Source organism: Corylus avellana, chromosome ca8 (genome assembly GCF_901000735.1).
Source record: "Corylus avellana chromosome ca8, CavTom2PMs-1.0".
Classification (NCBI taxonomy): domain Eukaryota; kingdom Viridiplantae; phylum Streptophyta; class Magnoliopsida; order Fagales; family Betulaceae; genus Corylus; species Corylus avellana.
The window spans coordinates 19,202,808-19,220,742 of NC_081548.1; the positions used below are offsets into that span (position 1 = coordinate 19,202,808).

A 17,935-nucleotide genomic window follows, 5' to 3' on the forward strand; every position below is an offset into this window, starting at 1 on the left:
CTTGTTGGGTCATCCCTTCTTCAAGATGGTTCAACTGACAATCCCTAAACCGATGATCACCTACCCAACAGACACGTGGTGGAATGACTATATATAAAAGTTATACATATAACTTAGTTTAAGTTTCTTTAAAAAAAGAGAAAAAAAAAAAAAAATCTGAGCTTTAAACCTTAAAATATTATTTATTATGAATGGCACAGCAGGACCCAGTGATGCACGTCATGCATCTTAGGAAGGGGTTAAGGGCTTAATGGCCGACGTGGTTATACTTGTTTGTTTCAAGTACTTCACATTGCTGGCTAAAAAACAAAAGAAAGACAAACGTCAGGAGGCCGGGGCCCACAAAGTAACTCATAGCCAGATTCCAGTCCCATCTTTAACATATGGGTCCCACCTTGTATATGCTTGCTCCCCTTTGTCGTTTAGCAGCTCACTCAAACTTTGCGGTGAAGAGTCAGACCTCGAGACTTTAGACTCGAGAGTCGTGTGGGGCAAACGCACGCTGCGACCGCCCGCAGATAATCGAATCAGCGGACTGTTTGGGTCAAACCTTCTGTTTGAAACACGTGCGTTGAACTTTTTTAACTATTTTTTTTTCGACAGATCCGAACTGATAGGCCCGGGTTTCTATCGCTGGGCTTGGATAAGAGGCCTGTCCCAAGGGATGGCAAGTCCAGCTGTCCAAGCCCAGGCGGTAACCTGTAAAGCAGATATCCTATTAGCCCATTAGTAACTTTTTTTATTTTTTATTTTATTTTTTATTTTTAATAACTTCACTTAAATTCTTAAACTACCACACGTTTTGAGAAGACCCATAAATTCTAAAAACTCTCAATTTCACTCACTGAAGTTTCAATTCGATACAATTGACTCCCTCAGTCAATTTTTGCCATTAAACCTTAATGGAAACCACTAAAAAATCAAATTACCCTTCAATTTTTTTTTAAAAAAATTTTTAATTGAAAATAAGGGTAAATTTGATTTTTTATAAAATTTTAATGGATATAAAGACTATTTCATCACATTTACTGTTCAAAAACTGACGGAGGGGTGTAGATTGCATCAAATTGAAAGTTCATGGAGTAAAATTGAAAGGTTTTAAAATTTAGAAAATCTTTTTAAATGGCTTAGTAGTTCAATAATATTTTGTAAGGTTTCCTTTTTAAAATTAAAAAATAAAAAACTAGCGACAACTTAATGTGGTAGTTGATAACTTGATAATAGCAAAAACAATCCATCTCATGAAAAGTAGTTTTAGGGACCACTTTCAATGCTATTAGCAATGATAATTGTTGTCGCTAATAAATCCTTAAATGACAGATAATGGTTCTCGTCACTACTGATCATACATTGGGTCGTCCCTAAAGACCGTTTTTTCCAGCAGTATGAAGTACTTAACGTTCTTAGTTGTACCTCTGTTTCACTCATTTTTCGCATGAAAACAGAGCATGGTGCTTTGGGCGTGCAGCAAGCCTTGATGATGACCACCCCGGTCCCCGGAGCACCTTAGCTTTTGCCCATGATCGATAATTCGAAATGATAGGGAAAAATGTAGACCCCCCATTGGTTGTTAGTATTACGAAATTGATAGGAGAATTATGGCGGAGGAGGGGGTTGTCATGTCCCTATCCAAGCCTTCCGGCTTTCACACGGTAGATGCCCTCCGAACAAGGTAGGATTGATCGTACAAACTAGAAAACAAAAGTGTTGAGAGGGAAACATGAATTGATCATACAAATCACAAGGTATATTGTTATTTAGTGATTCACATGTTTATCAATTATTTGAATACTTTAAGGGGGCATTTTTGTTAAAGAAAATGTAAAATGACTGCATCCTAAAAATAACTAAATGGATCATCTCCATTTCCAAGTTTGCCCCAATGAGCGAGGTCTTATGCATCAGTTGATCAGGAGGGCAATGGTAAACTACTAAACTCCATTATCTATTTAGAAATTTTATTTTATTTTATTTGCTTTTTTTTTTTAATTGTTTTTTCTGTGAGGTAATTTAAGGATAGGAAGAAAGGATGAGGTGTATTGAAAGGGAAATGGAGAGGAACCCGTTAGTACAATATAGGAGGGCAAAATAGTCTTTTTTATTTTTTTGAGACCATTTTGTCCTCTTATTTTGCATAATCAGTTCCTCTCTATTTCCTTTGAAATGGAGAGGATCCTTTTGGGAGGTGTAGCATGAGTCCCATGTTTTGATAATAATGGATTGGTTAGGGTAATTTTGTGTTGTCGGTTTAGGTCGTGTTGATTTACATGTTAATTCAATCCCAATTCATTTAGTTAAATGATTTGAATTCCCCAATATTGCCACGAGTTATTTAAATTAGTAGGTAACACAGAATTATGTGTTGACCTGTTTAATAAAAATGTTGTGCTGAGTTGATCCAACTTACATAACTCATTTATTAAATAGGCTGTTGTACATGGAACTAAATTCAAGATCTCAAACTTGAGAATTCAAGTCATAGACAACATAGGTCATGTTGGGTTGACACAAAAATGAACCGTTTGACCCGTTTCGACATGTGTATGAATTTGAATAAAAAATAAATTTGAAGTTATATGAATTTTATGTAAAAAATACATTTATATGTATTTTAGTCTCTCCTTTTGGGATTATTGTAAAAAAAAAAAGAGAAAATTATTTATATAAGTTATACGGGTCATTCATGGGTTAAAGTCGTTGTCTTGGGATTAATACTTTTATTAAACGAGTTAATTCAAGTCAACCTGAATATATAAAATCTTAACTCGTTATTTTTATGTTTGACTCGAAAGTCGTATAAAAAATTATTAGCTTTGTAGAGTGGCCCCTCTCCATCTTAAGATAAATATTATGGCTTTTATTTAAACATGATCATCTTTGTATAGCTACCTTCTCTCTTGATTGGGTAGATTCCATTCATTTTTATTTATTTATTTATTTTTGTTTAATTTGTAGATTCCATGGCAATGAGTTACATGTTATCCAGACAATGATTTGAACAAATACTAAACTAATTAATCACAAGAAAATTGCAAAGTCAGATTAACTTATTGTTCCTAAACTTTTATTTATATATCCGTAACAATAAAAAACTTTCTTAATGACGACAAAAATAAAATAAACACTCAAGACAACTTGGCGTTTCAAGTTGTAAAGAGGAATCTAAAAATAAATAAAAAACAAAAAAAGTGGTTAACAGGAACTCCAACCGTGAGGGGACAAACAATAAAACAGGCCCACCGCCCTTGCAAGTGGATTAATTGCTCCTCTCGGGTCTCCTTCCTTCCCTTCTGGCGGACCTAAAAATCTCCAATAATAGATGTGGGGGCGGGGGGGACTGGGGGACATTAACCCTTTCGCTACTCCCGACTGGGACTGTTATTATCCTTAACCAATTTTTCTCTACTTCTCACAAATATTATATCTATTTTTGTAATTTCTTATTGCTATAATATTATATTTGTGGGTAAACTGCCCATTTTTTTTTTTTTTTTAATTTTATTTATATAAGGAATATTCTTTTTGCACCTACCATGCTTAGATAATACAATAATTTGCATTTTTGAAATGGCCCATTCATTGTTCTATATGTTATAAGCACCATGTAAATACCAAGTGTTATTGGAATTTCGGAGGTGGTCCTTTAGTAGGATTTTTGGGAATGGTCTAACCACCTCTGCTTTGAGTGGTCAGACAACTGTTTTTTTTTTTTTTTTTTTTTTAACACATGACACTTGTCTTTAACGTGACAAATTGATTATGTGACTATAAAAATTATATATAGTTTTAGATAGATCATTAATAAATTGAGTTGGGGGAGAATTTTATACTATTAAAATTGCATGAAATCACAAAAACTGGGCCAAAAATTTTCATTTTTCTTAATTAATTATGAAACAACATTATCATGATTCGAAAAACCCAAACCACAGAAAAATTCCGTACGCTTTTATTTCTACTTTATCACAAGAGAGACTCACACGTTGAATTCCAAGTCGTTCACTTTATCCACCGTGTCTCGCACGAACGTGGCGCAAAACCAACGTCAGCAGAGTGCGTCAGTTTCTCAGCTGCGACGAAATCACTCACGCGACTGAACCTCCACTTCCTCCTATTTGCCCACTTGCTCCAGGAAATGTCAAAGAAAGAGAAAATGCAAGAAGCTAATAAATATCTTACCTGGACTCTCCCACTATAAAATACCTTCAAAACCTTCTTGTTCCAGAATTGTCTCTCCCTCTTATCACACCAAAACTCAGCCGTTTTAGGCCTGAAACTACACAAACATGAACGGAGCTACCTTGGGTGGGTTTAGTTTTCCTCATATTTGTCATCGAGGCTCAGGCTTGGGCGGTCTCTTCCCTTGCTTAACTGAGCAGTGGGGAGACTTGCCGTTCCAAGTTAACGACTCTGAGGACATGATTGTCTACAATTCCCTACGTGATGCCGTCAGTTTTGGCTGGTCTCCGCTAGATTTAACGGCGACCAACATAAAGGCGGAGCAGGGAGACGTGTTGGAGCTGGCGCCAATCACGGGAGCCGAGCCGATGAGATTGGCTCAACGAGAAGCTGTGAATTGTGACAAGAAAGTGATTAAGAAGCATTACAGAGGAGTGAGGCGAAGGCCGTGGGGAAAGTTCGCGGCTGAGATACGGGACCCGGCTAAGAACGGCGCGAGAGTGTGGCTCGGCACGTACGAGACAGGTGAGGAAGCTGCGGTGGCTTATGACCGAGCGGCTTATAGGATGCGCGGCTCCAAGGCTTTGCTTAATTTTCCAAACCGGATTGGGTTGGGTGACCCAGAACCGGTGAGGATCACGGCCAAGCGCCGAGATCAGGAGCCGGCTTGGGATAGCAGCTCCTCCAAGAGGACGAAAGGCTTGGAAGCCCAGTTGGAAATGGAGAGAGACTTGAATCCGTTTCAGCTGGAACAGCAAATGGGGCCACTTCCAATTTCTGATCAATTATTGGTTAATTAACTTAAGAATTGGAATCTCATACAAGGAACAAGAAAAAATCACGGGGACTTGTTTGGTTGCTTATGTACAAAGTGAGGTTGTGCAAATCTGATTTTTCCCTTTTTTTTTTTTTTTTTTTTTTTTTTTAAAAAAAAAAAAATTAAAAAAAAAAATTTATAATATTCCCATTTCATAGAGCTTTTGTTACAATGTTGTAAAATTGTAAAACATAGCAAAGACTATGAAGAGAAATAGTTTGCCGTTTGGATTGTGTATGAGAAGCTCTTAATTGAAGTGTCTTTTCTTATAATACAATTTACAATTTTGAATGTGAGTGAGACTAAAACACAAGTGTAACTATTTCAACAAATGACTCATTCAATCATGATTTTATTTTAATTAAATTATAATCAGTTTTATGATATTTTATCAACTAATCAAAGTCGATTATAGTATATATATATATTTTTTTTTCCGGGGTAAGTCTAGACATTATTCTTGTGTCATTCTTATGTCCTTCTAAAAATAATTTGGCTTTTAAAATCACCATTTGATAAAAAAACAAAAAGCCCAATGATAATTTTAAGAACTATATTATTCTTGAAGGGACACGAAAGCGACATAAGAGTGAAAATGGTAATTTTCTTCAATTTTTTCACCAAAATTTGAAGAGAATTTTGGTGAGCGGGTTCACACAAAAAATATAATAATAATAAAAAAAGGTATTTTTTTTTATCTCTAACATTCCCTCCTCAATAAAGAATAAAGAAATCTTAAATAAAATACTGAAATTGAATAGCTAAAATAGAGAGAGATATATCTGTTTTAGAAAAATGAATAAATATTCTAAACTATATTTTTATCTCACAATAATGATGTAGTGGTTTCAATTAACCCATTGATTTATTTTATTTTATATTTTATATTTTTTTAACAATGACTAATCCAAGAATTGGTTTAAATTACAACATTAACATTAAGAAATACTTGTGGAATAAAAATATAATTTTTAGATTTACTCATAATTAAAAAAAATAAATTCTTAACTAAACCAAAAAATAAAATTAACTAAACTGTATGTGAATCCTCTCACAATATCCTAAACACTTTGGCCCCATTTGGCAATGGATCCGCCAAAGTCCAACATTTTTTCAACTTTCTAACATTCTTATTTTACATCAATCACTTTTTATTATTATTCAAAATAAAAAAATTCACTACAAAATAATTTTTTTTCACTTTTCCATATAAAAAATTTTAAAATTTTATCTATTTTATATTGCATCAATTATTTCCAAACAAAAAATTACCTACCTAGTCTATTGCCAAATGGAGCCTTTAGTTAGCATGAGAGGATAAGAGCATTCACAATGGACTCTATATATATATATATATATATAAATCTAACAAAACTCATAAAAACACCAATTTAAAAAGCTCCCTTTTATACTTTATATTTAATTCTTGTTAAAAAATTATATAAGCTTATTTTTCACCCCATTTTTTCTTGATTGGTTTAAAATTAATAAAATAATAATATTTAACTAAAGCAGAAAAATATATTTTAATAGTGATTCTCTGAATTTAATAAAATAATTTTTTTTTCTTTAAATTTAACTTGTATTTGAGAAATTCATTATGAATTCTCTTACAAATGTCATTTTCGTACTTTATAATTTTCGTACACTCATGTGACCACATTTTCCAATGAAAAACAAGAGAAGAAAAGTAAAGATTCTAGGTCGTACGCAAGTGGGGCAATGTTTGTTTAGTAAGAAAAATCATTTTTTGAGTTTTGCAGAGCATTTTCTTTTGAAGCAAGAAATAATGTTCTCATTTCCCACTAAAGGAAAGGGAAATGATTCACACAGTAAAGACTATTTAATTTATTCCATAATATAAACAATTGTGATTAAGTGTTTGTTTGGGATTGCGTTTGAAAAAAAAAAAAATACTTGTTTGATAAAAAAATTAAAAGTGATTTTAAGGGTTCAAAAAGCTTAAAAATGGTCAAAATACACTTTTGACAAAAACTTATAAAAATTAAGCTTTTGCCCAAAAGCACTTTTTAACTTAAAAAATTTTATTTTTCAAACGTAATCCTAAACATGCTCTAAATGTAACTTCTTAATATGAAATTATATGATTTTTTTTCTTCACTATTTTCCATGTCTCCCATGTCCCTCTGTTTTTTTTGAAAATTTATTTGTAAGCTCATTCCTTCACAAAAGATATTATACAAGCTACTTGTGGAATCATATAGCCTATGGGTTTTATTTTATTTTTATTTTGAGCCTTCCCTTGATCTCATATATATATATATATTTTCTAATTGGAATGGCAAGAAAGGGTGATTAACTGTGGTTATTCTATATTGACGTAATTAGAGCAGCACTGGCCCGTTAGGAACTGCTCAAGAGGGGTCTAGAGGACGAAAACCGTAGCTGTTTTCTCAAGACCAATTGAACCATAGTCTAACTCAATCTTGGCTACTTTAGTTGGGCGTGATCATGATAGCACTTGCCCATTAGGAACTGTTCAGGAGGGGTCTAGACACAAAAATCGTAGGCGTTCTCTCAAGACTAATTGAACCATAGTTTAATTCAATCATACCAGAACATTAGTGAACTGAAACTCAGGACGGCTAATACAAGTCAAGCTTGTATGAATTATTATTCATTACGGAGAGTCGAACCTACGCCCTAACTAATACATCCCCAACCTCTTTGACTTTTTTATTTTTTAATTATTATTATTATTATTATTTAAAAAAAAAACTACTAAATTACCGTAACCGGTAATCATGTTTCTACATTTGGATACACGCAAGAAGCATTTTAGGTGGTGTTTGGCAAATGGGTTGGCCTAAACACTGTAGTTGATGTGAAAAAAAGTAAGAATGTTTAGTATAAAAAAAATGAAAAAGTTGTATGGAAAAGTGAAAAAGTTTTGTTTTGTAGTGATTTTTTTATTTGAATAATAATAAAAAGTGAATGATTTGATATAAAAAATGAAAAAGTTAGAATGTTTTGATGTTGATTTTTTGGGAAATGATTATGAGCAGTATTTGGGCCAACCCCATTCCCTTTACCAAACAAAGCCTAAAGTGTGAAATGTGCAATTGCTTTTTTAATTCGTGCCAAACGTGGTATGGGTATGCCAAAAGCCTCTAGTTATGTCATTTTTCACTTGAAAATCATGGTAATTACAATTACCAAAAAAAAAAAAAATGGTAATTGGCGCTGGGAGACTGGGAGTCAAAATGGTGGGACACATAGCTGGAGAAATGATGTATTGAAAATAAGGAAAATAAATAAAAATATTAATGTGAAAGGAACAAGTATCAAATTTTGTTCACACCGAAGTCAAACGATTGTGCATGACCAACTAGAATGTTTCTTCAATTCCATCGTTGAAGGTTCGACACTCGACTCATTGAATTATAGTGAGAATGATTAACGATATTCGGAAAATATCTCAAACATCAATTTATGTTGAATTTGAGGGTGCTTATTTATTAGGTGAACCCCAATAGAAGAAAAACTAACAAATGTGTCACGTTAAATAGTTCCGAACCATTTACTCCGTTGAAATATATAGCTAAAAATTAATATGCTCGTAGCTTGTGGTGCATGACCAAATTAACTTGACTAAAATAAAATGATGATTCTAATCTATATATCCTATTGAATATTGGTCCTACCTTACCTTCCTTTTCCTTATCATATTTTTGACAAAGATGAGATCCCAATGTCCACCGTTTTAGGCATACGTACTCATTACTTACCTTTAGTAAACACATATATACAGCATCTAAATCTTGGTTGATTTGATAACTCCAAGTTTATCTAAATTATGAGTAATGTTACTCTTCAAACCTATTTATCACAGTATTATTTTATATTCATAGATTTTTTTTTTTTTTTTTTTTTTAATAAAGACTAACCCAATGACTAATGAATATTATCACATTAACCTAGTCAGATAAGGGTGAGACAAAAGTTAACTATGTAGCGTTAGTCCTAAATTAAAACACGTCATAGTAAACCACATAATACCTTAAATATTAGGTTTGTTATTAGGGGTTGGTGGGCGTGAGCATATAAAGACAAATTAAGTTGGTCGTAGTATTTGTGTGGTTCTCCACCTAACAACGTACACCAACAAACATTACAGCAAGACTGCGAGGGTCGACGAGACTGCAGTTCAACAGTATATGGCAAAAGGCCTTTTTTTTTTTTTTTGGGCTGAATATATAAGAAATTTATTAAGAAGAATACAATCAACATAATTAACAGAGACAACAATATTAACCATCTTATTTAATTAGAGAGTTTATCCTTGATCTTGGACTTGATGACGCTTATTTTGCGCGCCAAAAAAACAAGAAGAAAAATAATGACGCTTGTCTCCATGTGATCCAATACAAACCAAACACATATTTAATATTTAAAATAATCTTTTTTTTTTTTTTTAATTTTCATTAATCAATAACTTTCTTTTTTTTTTTTAAAAAGATATTACAAATATTCGTTATCTCAAAAGATCCGTCAAAAGATCACACAAGGAGGGATAGGTTGCTCCCTTCGTACAATATCATCTACATTTGGTGGGGCATCCCACAACCAAAAAGACATAGTGACATGAGTGGTAGCCAGTTTTACAAGCATATGCGCCGCATTATTAGCGTCCCTCATTACATGCATAAAACTGATGTTTTCCAAATAACGTAGCTCTCTCTATATACATTTTATAAATTGCCCATAGCTGCTAAGACACGACTCTTCCGAAGCAATAACCTTGACAACTTGCATGGAGTCACCTTCAAAAATAATGTTATCGAAGCCCAATTCCTTGCAGAAAATAATAGCATACACCGCTCTTAGAGTTTTAGCCGAAGTTAGATTAGTCTAAATGGCAAGAGACAAACTTTGCGCTGCAAGAAACAATACGACATGGGTTCGAATTGAAGCCCACAATGAAAATCTTCATATCTGATTAGTGTAAATTATCTTGATTTTCATTGATGCTGACTCAAGTTATGGCTCAAGTTAGACTTAAGAGAAATAAAATAATCATGTTTATACCCCTCATTATATACGCCCCTCTTGGCGACTAGGTGATACTATAATCATGTTTATGTTTAGATAGAATCTAGTCATAATGTTTGTCTCTGCCTACCTTTTTTATTAAGAAAAAAAAAAAAAAAAAAAACTAGCTCTAGGCCAATTATTTAGCCACTGTAATTAATAGTTGTACTAAATTTCCTAGCTAGGACTATTTGTATTAGCATGACATGGACAGGCTTAATTGACGTACAGAAATTTTTGAGTGGCGGAGATCTTTATGGTCTTTTGGCCTATTCAGAACTTGGTGCTGATGCAAATCCGTTTTAGGAGTATATTATTATTATTATTATTAAGAGTTTTTATTTTTCATATCTTTTAGGTGTTTTTTATTTGTTGTTAAATACCGGTTAAGGTCCAACTCTATTTTAGAGTTCAAGTCCAGCGGCGTTTATGTTTTCTTTGATTTACAGGTACCGAAGTCGCAGTGATGATAGGAATGATATTCACTGGCATCTGCATTTACTTATTTTAGTTATTGTATAGTTGGGTCACTAAATGAAAAGGTAATATAAATTTATGAATTTGGATCCTTGTAATTTTTAAAATATGTGATTCTCACGTTTTAAAATTTAAGTCATTCATTTCATTTAGTAAAAGTTTGTGTTAGAACACAATTTTTTGAGGAATGACGTGGAACAAACTGCACAGTGGTGTCAAAGGAAGTGTCAGCCTTGCACACAATAACAAACAATAGGATTAGAGTCCTCGGTGGTTTGCCGGTGGGGATACTCCGATGCCTAAGTCAGCAATGAGAAAGAAACAATGTAAGCCACAATGAATCTTAGATAGCAAGAGTTGCGATTACCTTCACCTTGATAATTGATTTGTATTTATAGGCATGAGAGGAATTTGATCTCTCGCACGTTGAGGGACCTTATCCCTTAATATCTGCTATGCAAACATTTGAAAGAGGGATAGCATTTGTTAGCCGTTCCGTGATTTTAGTAGCCTAAGATCAGGGGATAATGATCATAGCTTTTGTGCGGTGTTAAGTTAGAGTGTCTGAGTAGGTCTCGGGTACCTTCGTTAGCTTATATGCTAACTGACATATCTTTATCGACATAAACAATTTGAATGTTGAATGGTTGATCATATCTCTATGATGAAATGACCAATGCACTCCTCGGCCTTTGACCATCTTAGCCCATGAGTTATGTCTCAAGCCAGGAGCCCGAGACCTCCTTGGGCTAAGTTGATCGAGGGCTTAGCAGCCCAGTATGTCTTGAGTTTGGGCCTTTGGTCCATTGGGCTTTGTCTGATTGATCCACGACCCAACAATTACCCCCCAATTTCCTGGTCTGGATGACTACGAAATTTTTTGTGTTCTTCAGAAATGGATCGGTCTCCCAATGTTTGTACGTCTGAGGCTTCCGAGGAAAACCCTAATCTCAATTCCGGGTTTTGGCGGGACTTCTCCCACTAATTCCTTGCCGAGATGCTCGATTTATCCGAGGACCAGTTGGTCTACTCACCTGTTGATCTGAATCAATGAGTGCTCGTCCACGTGTCAGCCTAGGAGTAGCTGTCTTTTCAGTTACTGCGCATCATTAGTAGACGATAGGACGCGCCTGCTACGGCTTTTAATGCGTGTGTTCCCAATGCATCTTCTAGGGTTTCAAAGTGCCGACGTCTTTTCATCTTCTCAGATTCCTCCAGCTTCTTAGACTCTTCAGTTTCTCGGACTCTTCAGTCTTTCAGACTTGCTATAAAAAGAAGTTGCTGTTCATTTTTCATTTTGTCCTTTGATTTTCCCAAAACGCCATTATCGTGTACGAAGCTCTGCAACTTTTCAAAACCCCAACTAGTTTGCTTTCATTTTGATTTTTCTTCCCAATATTTCTTTCTTCGGGTAGTGTTTTTCAGGGTTTCAATCAATCGAGCCCTTTCTCTTCCTTCCTGCGAACCATTCGTTCATCCTAACAGTCCAGTGGTCAAGTACTTGGATCTGCTATTGCCATTTATTAAACCTGCGGTTGATCGCCTTCGATTGTCCGTGACCCACTTGCTGATACGCCATTCTTATCCCTTCATTCCTTGTTCCCTATACCCTGAGTTTCTTTTCCTCATGGGTGATGGAGAAGGCTCTGGCTCAGACGGTGCGGGTTCTTAACCTGCTATGTGGAAGGCCACCTTATCATCGAAGGATGAAAGACGGGTCAGGCTAGATTGTTACATACCGAGATCAGTTACGCTTCGGTTCGATGATGAACGGAGAGGCGCCATAGTCAACGCTGAGGAGCATGAAGTCTGCTTGTACGAGGAGATGTTTCGTGCAGGTCTCAAACTACCCTTCCCGAGGCTCGTTCGAGAGTTATTGGGCCACTTGAATGTGGCTCCTCACCAGATTGTTCCCAACACCTGGAGAATGTTCTTCGGCTGCGTAATCTTGTGGCCAATGGCTCTGGGGACGGGAATTCCCTAACTATCAGGGAATTCTTATCGGCGCATAGGTTCACCAAGAACCCAAAGATGGAGGTGCTCTATAACTTCCAAGCCCGACGGGGTAGACTGGTATTGTTTGAAAAAACTCTTACCAGCAACCGAACATGGAAGAATAAATTTTTCTTTGCTTGGGGCAATGAGAATTTGCCCCTTCGGAGAGGGTGGAAGGTCTGAGGGTTCCTCGGGATATGAGTTTTCCAGTGGATGATGCTGGTCTTGAACCAGTGTTGTCTCTAAGGAGCACATTCGGATGAACACGGTTATAGCTTGGGCTTGAGAGCACAGGAGTGCTACTGTATTCAAGAACTTGGTCACTACGACCAAGTTGAAGCATTATCTATATGCTCCCGGGTCTGGCCTCGGTAAACCTAAGAGATCGAGAGATGTGGCGCCAGGGGTTGCGCAGGAATAGACCGCTCCAGAAGGTAGGGCGTCTGAGGTCGCGGGGAGACTAACTCCTGCTATGGTGGGTGTGGTGCCTGAAGCCGTGGTGAGACCTTGTCCGGTTGGGGAAGAGTCGGTCGTGAGGCCGATAAAGAGGGATGTGAAGATAATGCCTATAAAGAAGAACAAGCATCTGAGAGATGAGCCCTTAAAGGCTCATTTGAGGCTTGTTGATGAGCCTGAGGAGGCTGAGTAGCCATTGCTCAAGAAGGTTAAGGTGACCAAAATGGCAGGGTCCCCTGATGCTGTTGCTGCGGGTAAGCAAAAAGTTGCCCAACTTTTGGCGGCTCAAAGGAAGGGGAGCTCCAAGCCCATTGTCCACCTAGCCAGTGTATTCTACTAGACCATTTCTCCTGTTTCCTTTCTGTCGGCTCCTCTGGCCGAGCCTGCTGAAGTTCTAACTCCTGTGATTGCTATGGAGTCAGTTACTCCTATTCCCTCGAGCCCCAACATCAATCGCATCATGGAAGAGGCTGCGTTGGAAGTGTGCTCGGATTCCTCGGTAGGGAATGAGGATGAGAGGCCCGAGCGAGTGATTTCGGTAGCCGAATTGGTAAGATCGTCGGTTACCGAGGCTAAGGAAATGCAAGCTGATGCAAACTCGTAGGCACCTTGTCTGAGCGCTTCTCGGGCTATAATTGATTCTGGTGCACATGAGTCTGCAGCTGTAGGTGATTTTGCTGCAAGTGAGTCTAGGGTACAACCCCCCAGCGTCGACTGGTCGGTAGGTCACCCCTTACCAACCTTAGGGGTGAACTCTTGGGGAACCCCTTCTCTGCCTTGGTGGCTTTGGTGCCCCATGACCGACTAACAGGGTAGCATCATCACACAGCTCGGGGCATGGTGGAAGCATGTCTCTACTATCAGTTTGTTGTAAGTGCCTTTCTTTTTCATTTTTGTTTTGCAGGGCTTTATATATACTAACTTCTTTATTTGTTCCAGAGCATAATGAGGTCGCTGTTACTCTACTGTGACGTCGTGAAAACTGTGCATGACTCGGCTGAGGAGTCTGACAATTTGGAAGCTAAATTTGGAGAGATGGAACAAAAGTTGTCGGAAACCGAAGCCGAGAATACAAGGCTAAGGGGAGTCCTCTCCCAGCAGGATGCGGAATTGCTGGCTGCTGGTCAGCAACATTCTTTAATTCAAACCGAGGCTGCTGAGGCCGATGCTGCTCTGGCTTTAGCAAATGAAAAGCTCTCGGTTCTAACTGTCGAGGTAGAGGCTCTTTAGGCAGACAATGGTCATCTCCTTGAAGAGAATTCCCAAATGAGGGAGGATCAAAGTTGGCTCGAGGAGAGACTTCTTGATGTCTTGAGAGAAGTTCGAGAGGCTCAGGTCGAGAGGGACGTTCAGAGGGCAGTGGCTGAGGATGCTCGCACATCTTAGGGAGTGATTGAGGAAAGGAGGAAGTTTCTCAAAGAGAATCTCTGGAAGACCGAGCTTCAGCTGCGAGAAGCCAATGACCGAGCTCGTAAGTATGAGAAACAGTTGTCATATGCTGTCTGGACACTCGACAATGCTTGGTTAGATGGAATTACCTTCGGTTTCGAAACTTTTCGAGCTTGAGCTCAGGATCGTTCCTGTTCTATAGACCTCAATACTATGGAGGCAGATAATCTGCCCTTTACCGATGAAGCCCTTGAGCAGGTCATCTCACTTGGAAAAGAACAAATGCCAGATGCTAAGGGGATCTTTGAATTTGGCTATACTCCTGGAGGTGCAAACCATCTTTCGGGCAATGTCCCAGCCGCGGAGCCTCAAGTTCCTACCAATGTCCCTGTTGCAGCTGAGGCACCTGAGCCTACTAACCCAAAAAGGGTTTGATTGTATATATATTTTTTTATAGTAATGAAAGACTTTATTTTACTTCTTCGTAGTAGATAATATTATCTTTTTTCTTGCACTTTAGAACTTGAAAAAAATAATCACCTCTTTGATTATTAATTTCCAACCCCCCTTAGATATGTCCAAGAGTTTAGTTGAGAAGATCCCCTCGGACTGCCTGTTTGAGTGGTTAGTAATGAGGTGAAATAGTAATGAGTTTAGAGGTAAGTTACAGTCTCTTCGACTGTCTTTCTCTAATTACCATCGGAAACCTGTCCGAGAAGTGAGTTGAGAGGTGAGTTATAGTCTTTTCGACTGTTTCCTCTGATTACCTTCGAAAACCTGTCCGAAAAGTGAGTTATAGTCTCTTCGATAGCCTCTCTCTAACTACTTTCGGAAACCTGTTCGAGAGGTAAGTTGAGAGGTAGGTTGAGAGGTGAGTTATAGTCTCTTCGACTGTGTCCTTTGACTACTTTCGGAAACCTGTCCGAGAAGTAAATCGAGAGGTGAGTTATAGTCTCTTCGATTGTCTCTCTCTAACTACCTTCGAAAACTTGTCCGAGAGGTAAGTGGAAAGGTGAGTTATAGTCTCTTCGATTGTTTCCTCTGACTGCCTTCAGAAACCTGTCTGAGAAGTGAGTCGAGAGGTGCCTCTAACTTCATACTTAGTCTTTTCAAGTGGTGTAACTTCATGAGATTTTTATTCGATGAAACAAGTCATAAAAGGAAAGAAATAAACTAAAACAATAATATCTTTGACGAAATTACAATTTAAACAAAGTACTTTTTGAGATGCTCGGCCGAGGTAGAGGTCCACTATATCTACCCCTCATTGCGAGAAGGGCCATGGTGAGGAGACTGAGCTTAACTCCTCGGGGGGTTGTTTGGTGATGTTGGCAAAACGTTGGCATTTGTCGCAATGTTTGACCATCGCTACCGAGTCCTTGGTCATATTAGGCCAGTAGAAGCCTGCTCAGACTGCCTTATGTGCCAACATTCTTCTTCTTTGGAAATGCATTTAAGAAGTGGTAACATGAAACCTCGTTTGTACAAGGTTCCATTTACCATGGTAAATCTAGCAGCCTTTTTTCTCAGTTGGATAGCTGCCTTTTTTCCTTCTAAGAGAATCCCTTTCTCCAGATATTCCACGACTTCCTTCTGCCACTCTGGTACCGGCTCTGCTGCCAAGACCGAGACCTCCTCGGGTATCGTAGGTCGGGACAAGGCCTGAATCACTTCCTCAGATTCTCCTACATACTGCTCGGTTGATGCAACCTGAGCAAGATGGTCTGCTCCTTCGTTTTCTTCCCTTGGGATTTTCACAATGCAGAACTTCTTGAAAGAACTCTGCAAGTCTTGTACCTTTGATAAGTACAACCTCATTTTATCTCCCTTGGCTTCGAACTCCCCTTGGATGTGCCCTACAATTACTTGAGAATCGCTTCGTAGTTCAACAAATTCAGCTCCTATCTCTCGGGCTAGACAACACAACCTCGTACTCAGTCTCGTTGTTGGCAGTTCTAGACTCCAATCTTATGGAGTTGCGTAGCTCTTCTCCTTCTTGGGTGATTAGTATTACTCCAGCTTCGCCATGTCTTCTTGTGGATCACCCATCCACATAAACCACCCAAGTCTCATCCTTCGGCCACTGTGTCGCATCTGGCAAGTTAGTAAATTTTGCCAGAAAATCTGTCAATGCTTGACCCTTGATGGAGTTTCGAGGAAAGAATTCGATATCAAATTCTCCAAGTTCAATTGCCCAATTGGCCAGTCTACCAGATAAATCTAATTTGCGCAGCACTTTCTTGAGAGGGTATTCAGTGAGAACCCTTATCATATGAGCCAATTAGTTGGATATGCAAATGCAGGTTTTCTTTCTGATCCGCATAAAGGTAGATCTCAAACAGGATATCTATTTACATGTGGAAGTACTGCTATTTCAAGGAAATCTGTCAAGCAAACACTTGTTGCTACTTCTTCAAATCACTCAGAGATTATTGCAATTCATGAAGCAAGTCGGGAATGCATATGGCTAAGATCAGTAATTCAACACATTTGAGAAAAGTGCAGTTTATCCACAATCAAAGATAGCCCGACAATATTATATGAAGATAATGCTGCTTGTATCACACAGATCAGAGGAGGATATATTAAGGGTGATAGAACCAAACACATTTCATCAAAGTTCTTTTATACACATGAGCTCCAGAAGAGTGGTAATATTGATGTTAAACAGATACGATCAAGTGACAATTTGGCAGATATATTTACTAAAGCATTACCAACTACAACATTTAAGAAGTTGGTGAATAACATTGGAATGCGCCGACTGAAGAATCTTTCATCATAAACAATTGAAGCTTTTCATGCTAATGAGGGGGAGTAAAATGATTATGCTGATTGTACTCTTTTTCCTTCGCTAAGGTTTTTCCCACTGGGTTTTCCTTTGCAAGGTTTTAATGAGGCAATCCTAAAGCATACGAAGGCACATAAGAATATTGTACTCTTTTTCTTTCGCCACAGGTTTTTTCCCACTGGGTTTTCCTTGGCAAAGTTTTAACGAGGCATATTCTTAGTGTATGGTCATCCAAGGGGGAGTGTTATGAATGCATTCATGCATTTGGTGGATGACCATTTAGTTCCATCTCTTGGAATTCTACACATTCATGTCATCTTTAGAATTCCTATAACATCCATATAATAAATTGATTAACCATTTTGTTTCATATTCTCCCTTTCATATTTCTTAACCTCCCATTATGATTCCATGCCTATAAAAGGGAGTATTAAGTTGTATGTAAATCACACAATAATATAGAAGAATCATACATAGTTCTTGTTCTTGAAGAACTAGTTTCACATATTGCAATTTCTTTATTTTGTCTTGTTATTTCTTTTGATTTTACAACAGAATGTAGTTTATGTATATAATTGTCTTTAAGGGGTACCTCAATCGACTGTGAACCACGCCTTATAAAATGAAAGTTATTAGTTTAAATCTTTATTTCATTCCCTTATGTGGAGATGTAAAAAAAAAAAAAAAAAAAAAAAATTATGTATATAATTATTTCTGGGATTTAATTTTGCTGCACAATAAAAAGTACCTCCCACTTATAATTAATTTCCCTCCATTAT

General features: G+C 37.3%; 1 protein-coding gene across 1 annotated transcript; it reads left to right on the forward strand.

Moving 5' to 3' along the window:
- The first annotated feature begins 3,935 nt into the window (after window positions 1-3,935).
- Window positions 3,936-5,093, forward strand: LOC132189976 (ethylene-responsive transcription factor 2-like). Its single transcript, XM_059604841.1, has one exon. The coding sequence runs from the start codon at window positions 4,287-4,289 to the stop codon at window positions 4,977-4,979; it is 693 nt and encodes a 230-aa protein (XP_059460824.1). The 5' UTR covers window positions 3,936-4,286; the 3' UTR covers window positions 4,980-5,093.
- The last annotated feature ends 12,842 nt before the right edge of the window (window positions 5,094-17,935 follow it).